Genomic DNA, 13,932 nt, shown 5'->3' with positions numbered 1-13,932 from the left:
TGCTAATCTGGACAACCCCAGTGCTGTTTCATAGGTTTGATTACTGTAGCTGTGTCGTGTGACAAGCAGAGAAACCTACAGAAAATGTCATGGCTTAATATGTCACAGGAAGTGGTTTGTCCTATATCTCCTGACTTCAAGTGAACTTAAGGATGACATCATCAGCTATCAGAACTTTTCTGGCCCTCCCCTTCCAGATTTATCCATATACTGCTGCTGTTGTCTGTAGGGATACAAATATAGTAGGTATACACCTCTCCTGAGGCTTTGTTTACATGTTGCATTTTTGCATTTATGCCCTGATATTTTTGCAAAACTGAGCTATTTTACTACATTTGCACAACTGCGGGAAAATTATAGCAAAACCCATCCAAACGTGGGGAAAAAACAGACATGAAAAAAACGCAACATGTTGTAGCAGCAGAACTTCCTGTCATCATCTACTTATCAAGAGACCCTTCTATTAAAATGGGTTTGTCCAAAGAGAAAATGGGTGACCTTGCAGATTCAGTCATTCAGCTGCCTTCTGTTCAGAAACAGAAGCATGGAGCCTTTCATGATCCAAAATTTGTATACTTTACTAATTTTTACAAACACTGAACTTTTTTTAAAAAACTTGAAATTCACACACTTACATCTGACCAGTCACCTGTCTTCCACTGCGGACACAAGACATCGCTGCATCTCTGTTCTGTTAACCTTTCTTGTTGGCTGCATTTGGAATCATCAAGAACTTCGCGGAAAGAATTGACACACACTGCCCTTCTTCTCCTTGTGCCAGCTCCACAACTTTTAGAGCACTGTGCGGGAAGCCAGAGTCACAATTTTTGAATAAGTTTAAGCAGGTTCCAAGAAAAGTATAATCACAACAATCATCATGATTTACACAAACAACAAAAGATGTATAAATTATATCAAATATCAAAATTTTAAAGGTCATAGAATATGAACTTTGCTTCATGGTTTAGACCTTTAAGGACAGTTTGACCAAATTTTTTGGCTGCTACCGTGATGACCAGATCAGATGCCAGATCAAGTTGCTCAGATCAACCATCGGCATCTAGTCTGAGGTGTATAACAATAACATGTCCATTTAGTCAATACTAACTTCTGACCAGGCTGAGTAGCTCCATCGTCCGGTATTGCAGTCCACATAACATTTCTCCTTGCTGCTGGGTTTCTGTATTCCATTGCAGAAGCGATCATCCACTTTCTCCATCTTTCCTTCTGACTTGATGACTTTCGCACAATAGAAATCAAGTATTCGGTAGCCCGGGCCGCACTGGGCACTGCATTCACTCTTTCGGTCCATGTGCCATCTGTGAACATCTTCTGTTAGTGTTGGTCAGGTTGGACCATGTATCGTTAAACGAATAATTCCTGAATACATTACCTTAGTTCACAGTCAGTGTTACAGGGCTCAGTGATGAGCTCAGGTGGGGAGATCCGATCACATCTTTGATCTGAAACCACCAGATGATCAGAGTCTCTTGTACATATAGGCTTTCTTTTCCTTTCTCCTATGGAAACACATAGGTTGAAGCTACACTATGGGTTAGATCCAGATCTACATTATTGTTCTTTCAACAATATAAAAACTATAACTACAATAATATACGGCACAGTTCTATTCCTGGGCACCAGCCGGGGGCGAAGCACTGGCGGCAGGCCAACCCACCCCCAGTGGTAGGAAACTACCGTCCCCGACGTGGCTCAATTAGACTCAATGGAGCTGCATCATAGAGGGGCGGGGGTTTCCTCCCACTGGGGGCGGGCCAGGTCGCCTACAGTGCTACACCCCCCGGCCGTTGCCCAAGAATAGAACGGCGCCATATTCGGGAACCAGGCCGCAGTTCAAAAGAAGGACCGCGGCACCTGCTTCCCTGTACTGATGGTACATTCGTTTTAAAGAGGTCCGGTCAGAAGGAATTAACAGGTTAAGTTAAGCCTATGGTTAGGCATGGGAAACCATTAGGATCAGTTACATGCAGTATGGTCATAGTCCATCTGTGCACTATAAAAACAGCATTTTTATGAATATTTAAGGCAGTGATGCCCAGGGGGCTGTTCCACAGCATCACAAGTGCAAAGACCTTTCTAACACATCTAAGCCTCATTGATCCTAATGGAAACCCTATCTGACCATGGGCATATTTTAACCTGTTTTTTGTTTTTGAAATAGAGGCACATGGAGATTTTTTATATGTACAGTGAAACCTCGGATTACAAGTAATTGGGTCTGAGAACGTTTTGCAACGTGATCTAACAATTTTAAAATATTGTAACTTAAACAGGCAAGATTTCTAAATACAAGCACTCCCTATCCTGATACTGTACCGATACTTCACCAATAGCGGCTCCAGGCAGCCAGCACTAGTACCAGCAGGTACCAGCACCAGCAGATTTTCAGCCACCTGGGGGTTTGTTTGTGGAATGAGGGTTAACTGATTAACCCCTTCTTTACTGATACAGTGCTCTTCATTGATACAGAACACATTACCTACCTTAATTTTGGGTTGTGGAACAAATGCATTTCATCTATTTCTTGTGGAAAAACTTGTTTATATATATGAGCTATATTGATTACAAGCACGCCCCCAAAAAGAATTATGCTCATAATCCAAGGTTTCACTGTATTCTAAAAGAAACAACACATAGTACCTGGTATGGTGAATATGGTTGCGTGGTATGGTGTATATATACGATAGATAGATAGATAGATAGATATTAACCTGGCTATAACTTGAGCAGTCTAAGACTAGATATGACTTGAAAAATTTATACTGCAATTTTGATGCATAAAACATTAAATAACCCAACATTTTAGCATTGTCGTACAGCCTCAGTGTCTATGTATCAAACTGCTTATGTGATCCGCTATTACTTGGTCTTCCAACCCAATGAGATTCCCTTCAGGGATAATATGAAGGTGTTCTGTAGTCTATTTTCTTGTAGACTTAAAAGCCATAGGGGTCTATTGAGGGAAGGTTCTTATTTATCTTCCGTGAGAATAATATGACACGTTTTCGATGTGGCTGCATGGGCCATTCATCAAAGTGTGAGAGGTGTCGGACAAGCTCTGTAGCATAACAATGGAAAGCTTTTCAATCGAAGCAAGAGGAACAAGAACCTTTGAATCCGATATTACACTGAACCGCTGGACAGCGGGAACTTCAATGCATTTCTGATGAGTAGATCGGTAATTTATACAAACATCTTTTTCAGGTGGTCGTAACAAAAAGAGAGAAAAGTAAATGTATTCTACTACTAGGAAATGAGTATCATGGTAAATTCGCACACTGCATGATACGCCGGTCGGCCGAAACACAGTACAAAGCTTCCCTGCTTGGACGCTGATCACTAGGTTTCCTGTGTAATGGCCGTTCCCTTACCTTGGCAGATTTTACTGCATGCTTGCCATGGTCCATAGGGATTCCAATAGAAAAGCTGAGGTTTATCTTCAATTGGAATATTAAAAGTATATCGAACATCAGGGTTATATAAATTGCCAACTGATAATGTCTATAGGAAGAGGAAAAAAAGGTGATATTTACAACATTAATTTTTTATTTTTTTTTTTCCCAGAAAGAGCTCCACTTTGTCTATAGGCTGTGTCTGGTATTGCAAGTCAAACCTATCATATAAATCAGGGATGGAGAACCTTTGTCCCTCCAGCTGTTGCAAAACTACAATTCCCATCATGCCTGGACAGCCGAAGCTAAATCCCTGATGTAAACGGAGTTTAGCTGCAATATCAAATACGGCCAATGATCAAACGTGGAGCTGTTTCACTGAGAAAACACAAACCTCAAGTCATCTTTAAAGGGGTTGTCCGGCGATAAAAAATTATTCACAGAATAACACACATTACAAAGTTATACAACTTTGTAATGTATGTTATGTCTGTAAATGGCCCCCTTCCCCGTGTCCCACCACCCCCACCTGTGTACCCGGAAGTGTGGTGCGCTATACATTACCTGTCACGTGCCGACTACGGTCTCCGATCCTCAGCAGTGACGTCTTCTTCGGGAGGCCGGCGGATCTTCCCGAGTGCCAGCCGCCCTCTGCAGCATCATCCGAAGCTCAGCCGCGATTGGCTGAGCATAACTGTGCTCAGCCAATCGCGGCTGAGCGGCTGATGACGCGGCCACGTCATCAGCTGCTCAGCCGCGATTGGCTGAGCACAGTTATGCTCAGCCAATCGCGGCTGAGCTTCGGATGACGCTGCAGAGGGTGGCCGACACTCGGGAAGATCCGCCGGCCTCCCGAAGAAGACGTCACTGCTGAGGATCGGAGACCGTGGACGACACGAGATGCGGTGAGTATAATGCACCACACTTCCGGGTCTAGCGTGGGTGGGGGGAAACACGGGGAAGGGGGCCATTCACAGACATAACATACATTACAAAGTTGTATAACTTTGTAATGTGTGTTATTCTGTGAATAATTTTTTATCGCCGGACAACCCCTTTAACTTCTTACAGGACATAAAACAAGGAAGACACGTATTACCTGAAGCACAATCTCTTGGTCAATTCGATCTGTACAGTTAATCCTCTCCACAGCGTGGTCTGACCCACTGTACTCGATCACTGCGTTGCCCACTTTGATTTCCCTTTTGAACATACTGACCACAAAATCGCCATTTAGAAGGAATTCCCCATGGCTATTTGATAAAGCTGTGAGAGGGAACATAATAATTCATATAAGAGCCGCATGACATATATGACGCTCAGAAGGTCAAACATAATGGTTACAGATAGCTATTTTCTCTGCATTTGTGTGAATTTATTGTAAACCTTGTAGATGTGATAAACTGCAAGTTCAATCGTTTCATCACCTCTGATACCACTTGTTAAAGAGGAAAATACAGGTCTTTATATTCACTTTAAAAATATTATAATTACATGTATTATTCATAACTTAATCAAAATGTAGCAATCTAAAATGGTTGCTTTTATATTAGAAGGGTCCCAGAGTGATAAACTGAGGATTTTCTGATCTCTGGAGTGATGAACTGTAATTGGTTAGAGAATCTGGCAGTAAGGCGCTGATGTTAAGGAGCAAGCGAGTGCCGACCTATCAAGGCAGCGCTCACTTGCTCCTCATTGCCCACCCCGGGCAATCCTTAGAACGGGTGGTCCATAGAAGTTTGCAGCGATCTACTGCTGCCGCTCCTATTGCACGTACAAACAGCCAGCAGACCATTGCAATCGTTGTTGGTTTAATGGGTCATGTTTTAAGACAATGATCAGCGACATCATCCATGATGGCTGATTGTGGTCTTTTACATTACCTATTACACCAAATTATTATTGTCTGGAACGGATAGTAATAGGCCAAGTAATTGATTGGTGCAATAGGGCCGTGCATGTTTCATTCCCCTGCAGCTGCAGTGGGTTAAAAGAAACATGCACAGCCCTATTAGGGAATTTAAAGGAATTAAGGGTTAAAGGAATTTAAATAAAGTTTTTAAATTAAGAATTTTTTTTTAAATTCTTTTCTATTTTTCCATTTTAATACCTATATTATAAAACAATCTGGAAATTGTGAGGTTTTTATTCATTCATTGTGCTACATATGTGATCCTGTCTGCAGGGGATTGCTATGTGTAGCGAATGCCTGCTTGGCACCATGTTGGGCAATGTGTTTTATGACTTTGTACCAGCTGTTTATTTCACAATATTTTTTTTTCTATGTAGTAACAGGAAAATATACGAATTCAATTATTTTTTTTTAATTTTATGTCATTATAGAATCTTTTTACATGTCATACAGACCTGTCAATATTTTTGATCAGATGGCGGTGACGTACCAATATATCCACTGATCTCTAGATATAGTTGGGAGAAGCATGTAGGACCGTGCTTTACTCCCTGTCTCAGTGCTCTGTCTGTCAGGCTACATTATAAGTCTATGGTGCTGGTCTCCTGCAATAAGAAAGGGTAAGTGCCAAGCCGGGGAGTGAAGCGCACGGCTGTATGCTTTTCCCAGATATATCTAGAGATCATTGGGGTCTGTAGACCACAACTGATCAATACTTTTTGACATGTTAAATGTTCTTATAAATGACAATAATGTTTTATGGTAATCTGGGAATGCAGAATTTTTATTTATATTTTGTAATATATAAACAACATGATTCACACCAGATCAGAGGGTCGCGGCCGGCTGTACTGTCGCCGTTAGAGCTCGTGTCACTCATGGGATCATAATCATCGACAACGTGGATTGCCTCTTCTGTAAACTATAATTTGTGGCAACAGCAGGAAATCTTGCAGCTCTCACTATATGACATGAGTTCATTCTGAGCACTTTTGTTGCTCAAGACAAGCGACTGGCCTACAACTCCTAAATTGCTTTTTCAGATCCATTACGCCTATGCTTTTCTAGAATTGTGCTTGAACAATAAAGCTTTGTGTTGCCAGTCGTAATTCTTAAAGCAGATAAAATTGCAGTTTGAGGGATATATGTCTGGTGGAACAACCTTACCAATAAGTCACAGTAGGCAGAAAATTGATACAGAAAATGAGAAAGTATTTTTTTTTTTTTGTATTTTTTTTATTTTAGTTTGTTTGAAATAACTGTTTGTAGCAAGGACACAAAATAAGTTCTAGTGCTGAGAAGAGCTGGGACATAAGCTTATGAAGTGAGGGTTCTAGTAAAGGTCCCGTTTCAGGTGTACCCCCACAGTTGGTGAATGCAGCCCTTTTATGTCTTTGCTCTCCATTCGATGAGGCTATGCTCACATGTGGCAAACATATTGCGGAAATGAGAGAAAGTGAAAAGTCCATTCCATTCATATGAATCGGGTTGTTTCTGTAGAGTGTGTACACCCCATTCAGATGGAAGGGGTAGTTGCAGAAATAAGTTTAATAAATCTGTTCGCATATCTTTAAAGAAATCAGGCATGAAAACTCAGCTTCATGTTTCATGTCTGTCCATATGAGACAGCATTATTGTGAGATAATGTAGTATTTCAGTAGTATAAATGGTGCCAGGACTCAGAGAAAGCTGTGAGTTCTATGGCTTGGGGAGGAGGAATCCTCTATCAGAGTATCATATCGGCAGTTCTTTGTTGGCAAAGACTTCAGAAGAGAAGGATTTAATGTAGTAATTTCTGACAACCAGGTGGTAGGGAAAGTTAATCGTATGCTGGGGTGTATAGCTAGAGGTATACCAAGAGGAAGAGGGAGATTGTGATCCCGCTGTATAGCGCTCTGGTGAGGCCACATCTGGAATACTGTGTCCAGTTCTGGTGACTTCACCTAAAAACAATATTGATAAAATAGAACGGGTCCAAAGACGGGCTACAAAAATGGTGGAGGGTGTGAGGCGTAAAACATATCAGGAAAGGCTTAAGTATTTGTATCACTATGACATGTCAGAAGTTTTTTTAAAAGGGTAGTTACACTTTAAGTGGGAAGCCTGAGCGATCTAAAGATCATTCGAATTGCACCTCCCCACTCATCGTTTATTTATGTAATAGCTCAGACAGTGAGCAAGGAACGAGGGGGAAGTGAGTGCTGAGCTGATACTTTGGTGCTCACTTTCCTTGGAACGGCCTTAAGTCTATTCTGGAATCTGTGGTTAATCTGCACAACTTTAATGGGCGTGTGTCTGGGAGCCAGGGAGGGCACATACCACTCAGGCCCTGTGACAAGAGCTGAAGAGGTACACCAACACCCGCCCTTGCTAACACCATCTAGCTGCCCTGGGTTACCTCAAATAGAATAATGGCTGCAAAATAAGGCTAAGAAAACCAATGTGTAAACATACTGTAGCCATAAAGTACAATTCCTCTCATACACAAAGCAAAAACTGCTCACAACCTCATAGGTAATAACTCTATGATTAAAAGAACAACTACCATTCTGATCAGAGAAGTTGCCACTTGCTTCTCCCCATAAAAATGGGAACATTGGCCACAGAAGTATGATCCCCAATGCACTAATAAATGTTACACAATATTATTAGATTATATTAAAGGACCTACAAGTTAGATTTGTAGAATATAACTGGGCACTCTTGGCGCAAAACCCCTGCCGCCTTCTTGGAAATATTTTTTATTTCACCCATTTTTAACAGGATTAATGACAAAGGGACAAATAATCTAATTCATGCAGGTTCCCCAGTGACAACTTCCCTCCTCAATGGATACATCCGAGATCTTAATACACATTGACAAAGCATTTTTTCCTTCCTTTTAACCCAAATCTTGTGGTATGTGCAGCACACTCTATTTACCAGGCCAAATTCTTAGCAAGAGAAGCCGTTTCCTGAAACCAGCAGTCTACTGCACAACTTCACACTAATGCGATTACTTAGCTAATTTCCTGAGTTTGCTTGTCTGCCATTTCATCCTTCACACGGCTGCGTTACTATGAGGGCTCTACAGAGAAGAAAGCGAGGGCACAAAAGAAGACTCTTTGAAGGGAATGGGGGAGCTAACATTTAAAAGAGTATTGTTAAAAACAAACTGAGGAGGCCCTTTAAAGTTCAACCAAACTATCTTTAGAAGTCAAAATTTCAAGGTTTCTGCCTCAAAGGGCTGTGGTGGGAGTAAAACTGTACAAATCATGTCTTAAAGGGGCAACAGATGTGAAATTACTACACAGCTCTTTGGAGTACTATCTCTCAGAGGATTAGTATACAGAGAGTGGCAACAATAGGAAGGGTTCCAGTGGGTGTATAATAAATCTACGCCCTGTCCTTATTAAGGGGAAAATATTAGCAGTGTCTCTATAGCGCATAGAGTGTTAAGGATGCAGGTAAGTTTCTTATTTTCATGATATTAGCAGTTTGTTCTCTATGCTAAAGAGGGGTTTTGGTGCACTGGGTTGGGACTAATAGGGCCTTTAGTAGCATAGGGAATAAACTGCTAACATCACGAAAATAGCACCGAGGATTCGCCCTCAGCACCCTGTGTGTTATATGTACATATCGGCAGGTGAGATTCTTCTTACCTTCCCTTCAAAAGTAGTTCCGATTTGTAAATAACTTCTATTTAAAAATTTTAAGAGGGACATTTATTAAATCTATTTTTGCGCCAGGTGCTGAAGTTCCCCAGATTTCTGTAGAGGCACAATGTCTCTACATAAATGCCATGTGCACTGAGCCCCTCCGTGTGGGTGAGTAGTGAAACCTATTTCAGCCCAGAGCTGGAGTAGGCTTAACATTTTTCCAACGGAGTCCATGCAGAGGCCGTGCCCCCTATGCGTGCTGCCGCACCCCCGTTTAGCCCCCACCCCGGCATTAGCAGGGCAGAGAGCTAACTCACTAATAAATTATTCACAAAACAAGTGTTTGCAAAAAGATTTATGTGTTAGTGGGCCCTCTGCATCAGAAAATGGCCGCTGCCCACATAATAAATGTCCCCCCAAGTCTTTCAGTATTTATCAGCTGCTGTATGTCTTGCAGGAAGTGAAGGTTTCTTAACAGTCTGACACAGCGTTCTCTGCTGCCACCTATGTCCATGACAGGAACTGTCCAGAGCAGAAGCAAATCTCCATAAAAACAGAGGTGGCAGAAAATAGCACCCTGACATACTGGAAAGAAATCTCCACTTCCTTTAGGACATATAGTAGCTGATAAGTACTGGAAGGCTTGAGATTTTTAAATCAAAGTCATTTTTACTGTACAAATCTGTATAACTTTCTGACTCCAGACAATTTAAAAACATTTTTTTTCTCTACAGTATATATACATTTCATATTTTCTAAAAACTGGTCATTGAGGCCCATATGGTTATACATGATATATATCAATATATCATGTATAACCATATGGGCCTCAATGACCAGTTTTTAGAAAATATGAAATGTTACAATTTTTAAATCACTATTTTTTGTTCTGGTTTTACCCACCTTATATAATCCCCTGATGGTGTTTTGCTCCCACCCAGTGCTTATAATGTGCAGGTCTGTATGCGCATACACGACATTAGAAAGCTAAGGGTTTGGCTTGTAGCAATCACTGTCATGCATAGTCTTGTAATTAGGCTGTATTATGGAAATTAAGACAAACTGACCCATTCGTTGGCAGCATACAGAGGCCACGGAAAAAGGAATGATCTCATTCCCTGCTGACCTTTAAAGCATAATGTACTGAGGGAGTGTTTAATTAGAAGTTATACACAAACTGCAATGTCCCAATCTGTGCTCATTTGTGCCAGCCTGCTTATTATTATTACTATTATTATTATTATTATTATTATTATTATTATGAAGGCAATATGGTTCAGGACAAAGGGGGGTATGAATTATTGTACAGAATATTAAGGCACAGATCTTAAGGGGGTATTCACTTTAGACAATCCTTAAAGGGGTTATCTAGTGAAAATCTTTTTCTGACAAATTTGTAATTTACTTCTATTAAAAATTCCCAAGTCTTCCCATACTTATAATCGCTGTTTTCTTTTCAGTCTGAAACAATGCTCTCTGCTGCCACCCCTGTCCAAGACAGTAACTGTCCAGAGCAGGAAAGGTTTTCTATGTGGATTTGCTGCTTCTCTGGACAGAGGTGGCAGCAGAGAGCACGGTGTCAGACTGAAAAGAAAACATTTCCTGTAGGACATACAGCAGCTGATAAGTATGGGAAGACTTGAGATTTTTTTAATAGAAGTAAATTACAAATCTATATAATATTCTGAAACCAGTTTATTTGAAAGAAAAAGTTTTTTTGCTGGACAACCCCTTTAAAGGGATTATCCAGGTTTAGCTGCATTCTCCCAAAATGTGCGCCACTCTTATTATCAGTATGTGTGTGACATTGCAGTTTAGATTCATTGAACATATTGGTGCCAAGTTGTAATACCACACACAACCTGAGGACAGGTGTGGTGCTGTTTTTTCTAGTTCTGGATCCCTTTTAATTTTCTGAAGGGTCACTAGATAAAAAAAAAACTTATCACAAAGTGTCATGTTCATTTGCTGAGACCCCAACAATCATAATCTGGTGGAGGGGGCACAACATGGCAGCAACTTTTCTACTGTAGTGTGGGGCAACAAACAACTGATCAGTGTAGCACAGTGTCAGCACAGATTAGTGATTGATGATCTATCCTGTTGACAAGATATAATTTAAGCCCAGAAAACCCTTTAAAATCCTAGAAACCCAATTAAACCTTTCCAGTAGATACTGAGCAGTAGGAGTTAAGCTTAAAACTGGTTGTCCGGTAATTTTTAAGTAATTTTTTATATTTTTACTTGGCGCTAGTATATAGAAAACAATAAAGAGTGCATACTTACCTGTCTGTGCTCCCCTGGTGTCCTGTTGCAGTGTTGCCGATGTCCCCCGCTGACTGCAGAGCCTCCACTTCTGAGACAAATTTGTCTTGGGAGTGACAGACGACTTAGTCAATCCCTCACTGAGATGGGACAATGCTTCAGCCACTGATTGGCTGAATGGGCTATCACTCCCAAGACAAGAAGTGGAGGCTCTGCAGTCAGAAGGGGACACTGGCAACACTGCAACAGGATACCGGGGGAGCACAGACAGGTAAGCATAGGCTCTTTATTGTTTTCTGTATACCAGCAGCAATATATTAAAAATTGCCTACTGCCAGACAACCCCTTTAACCAAGCTACACATATATGTTAGATCAAAATTATTCAAGCCCAGTAGATGCCCAGTACTGTGTAGAAAATAATGCATTATAATAGACACATATGCTTGGTTGGGCGGAGTGTACGTATTTATAGAGTGGTTTACACATTTATGAAGTAGCGGTAGAGTATCATTGTCTGATAATTGAACATTTACCATCTGCTATCTACCAGGCATGGTCATACAGATCACTTTCTCATCATATATCTAGTTATTTGAGGTCTTTGATACAAGAATGCAGTGACCTTTGAAGGCCACATCCACCGCTCGCATTTACACTCCTCCTCTCCAAGAATAACATTCCCTATCCAAAAAAGAAATCGAATTCCATGAAGTCCTCTATACAATGACATTTTCATTCTTTGCCAGTGAAGTTTTCCCTCCTCGGAATAAAGGAGTGTACTCCCTGCTATCTTGGGCGGCCACTTTCACCAGCGAGTAAACGTTTACTCCACAGACCTGATGACAATGTTAAATTCCTGCTCCAATCTCACAAAACAACAGGGAAAGTCACACAGAACGGTCACACACACTCAGTGAGCTGTGAAATAAGCGTATGCGTACACACTTTTCCATTTGCATCTATATAGTCAGCGTATAAATAGCAGATCTCTACTCGGCGGCTATGACGAAACCTTATTTTATTCATTGTGCAGTGGGAAGCCAAAGATGAAAGAGCCTCTTTTTTTTTCGGGTTAAGGGGCCGGGGTTGTGTTGATTAATCTGAGAGCTGTTCGCGGCTGCACACTAGATGCCTCCCTAGTGCACTGTTTGCAAATAGTACAGTTCACATTGATTTCTTATTCATAAGCTCAACTTCAAGGAACACATTACAGAAGAAAGAAAGAGATTTTTCAGGCCAGAGAAGCTTTGAAACCGAAAGTGAGCATGAAAGGGGTGTTCCAGTTAGGAATGATCGTGGAATGTAATGGTTGAACGATTGGCTTTGCTTATTTCCACAACAGTAGCACAAACACTTACTGGTTGCAGAATACTGTTAACCCCTTAGTGGCCCCTAATATGCATTTTTACAGTTGTCACTATGGGGCTTCATATCTGCCAATGTGCCCAGCAGAAATAGATCAGCATGGTGTAGCAGGAGCACAGTCATCAAAGATGGGATTCTGCTCTAACGGCTGCTGATTCCGAACATTTAACCCATTAGATCAAGGGAGCCAAACCTGCGGCCCTCCAGTTGTTGCAAATTCCCATTATGCCTGGATAGCCAAAGCTTTAACTGTCTGGGCATGATGGTAAATGTAGTTTTGCAACAGCTGGAGTGTCACAGTTTTACCCCTGTGCGTTACAATACAACGGTCAAAAGTTACTGAGGCATCTAAGTGATTTAAGAGCGAGGGTGCTTCTTTTTTAACAGACTATGAAGACACAGTGACTTGGTGCCAATGGCTTTTTAACCTTTTATATTATTTCGCAGTGTGGGTGCCAAGATCTTTACCCCCCGCCCCCCCCCCCATGCATGTTCTGTATATATGGATTTACAGTAGTGATTTTACATCAATGGTCAACTATATTGTACTCACTTCTACCTTAGTAGATTTTCTAATTCGATTTACACCACCTGGTTCATGCCCTCTCAGATTTATGACCTCATCCACTGAGCCTGGAATTCACACCCCTTTCATGAATGTAGTCTCCCCCACCCAACTAATTAGGGAATAATGAAGGTAGTCAACCCAATGTCAACCCAAGAGTAAAATCTCTATATCTCAGAAATAGAGGAGCACATCAACACAACACAATAAAAACAGTGTTGATGTCAGATCATTGGACACTACAAAGCGGTAGCTCTTCTGGGTTTTGGGTGTTCAGATCCTTACTGAGGTAGGAAGAAGTCCACCAATGGGTTCTTCTCTCACTCTCTCAATGCTTCACAAAACAAATTCTATAATCCATCTGACATGTGACATGTCAAAAAATTTTTAAATGACAAGGACACGTTAAATCATTACTGTCATTTTAAACAACATCACACCATCTCACTATGTGATTCCTAACATATTTAAAAATGACTTAATTAGCCAAAAATGACTCCTTACTCCAGAAAAAAACAGCTTTAAAGCCACTAGGTGTCTGTTGTCAAGGAAAATTGTTCTCTAGTAACAGCTAGATTAGGAAAAATTACAGGAAGTGGGTGTGGGATTTATCATGTGCTATGTGCAGGAGAAAACATGAGTCTGAAAGTAACTTCAAGCTGTGCCAGTCTACCTGCTACAGTTGATCCACAAGGTAAATCAAGGCTTCCCTCTCATCTCTCACCACCCATAAAACTTACTTACTTTCTTAATGCTGTATGTCTGCAGTGCT

The 13,932-nt window shown here is 41.0% G+C and overlaps 1 protein-coding gene across 2 annotated transcripts in view; it reads right to left on the bottom strand.

Annotated features, from left to right (window-relative positions):
- Window positions 1-13,932, bottom strand: part of ADAMTS9 (ADAM metallopeptidase with thrombospondin type 1 motif 9) — a 187,263-nt gene that overhangs the window by 95,345 nt on the left and 77,986 nt on the right. For both annotated transcript variants that reach the window (XR_011362637.1, XM_069966925.1), the window contains exons 17-21: window positions 4,513-4,679; window positions 3,393-3,522; window positions 1,394-1,520; window positions 1,109-1,319; window positions 636-800 (exon numbers count right to left, since the gene is read on the bottom strand). Coding sequence is in view for 1 of the 2 variants with exons in the window: in XM_069966925.1 (XP_069823026.1) it covers window positions 636-800; window positions 1,109-1,319; window positions 1,394-1,520; window positions 3,393-3,522; window positions 4,513-4,679 (800 nt within the window). In the remaining variant the exon portion in view is untranslated. The remainder of the gene's footprint in view (window positions 1-635; window positions 801-1,108; window positions 1,320-1,393; window positions 1,521-3,392; window positions 3,523-4,512; window positions 4,680-13,932) is intronic.

Source organism: Dendropsophus ebraccatus, chromosome 4 (genome assembly GCF_027789765.1).
Source record: "Dendropsophus ebraccatus isolate aDenEbr1 chromosome 4, aDenEbr1.pat, whole genome shotgun sequence".
Classification (NCBI taxonomy): Eukaryota; Metazoa; Chordata; class Amphibia; order Anura; family Hylidae; genus Dendropsophus; species Dendropsophus ebraccatus.
This window is presented reverse-complemented; position numbering and strand designations above follow the sequence as displayed.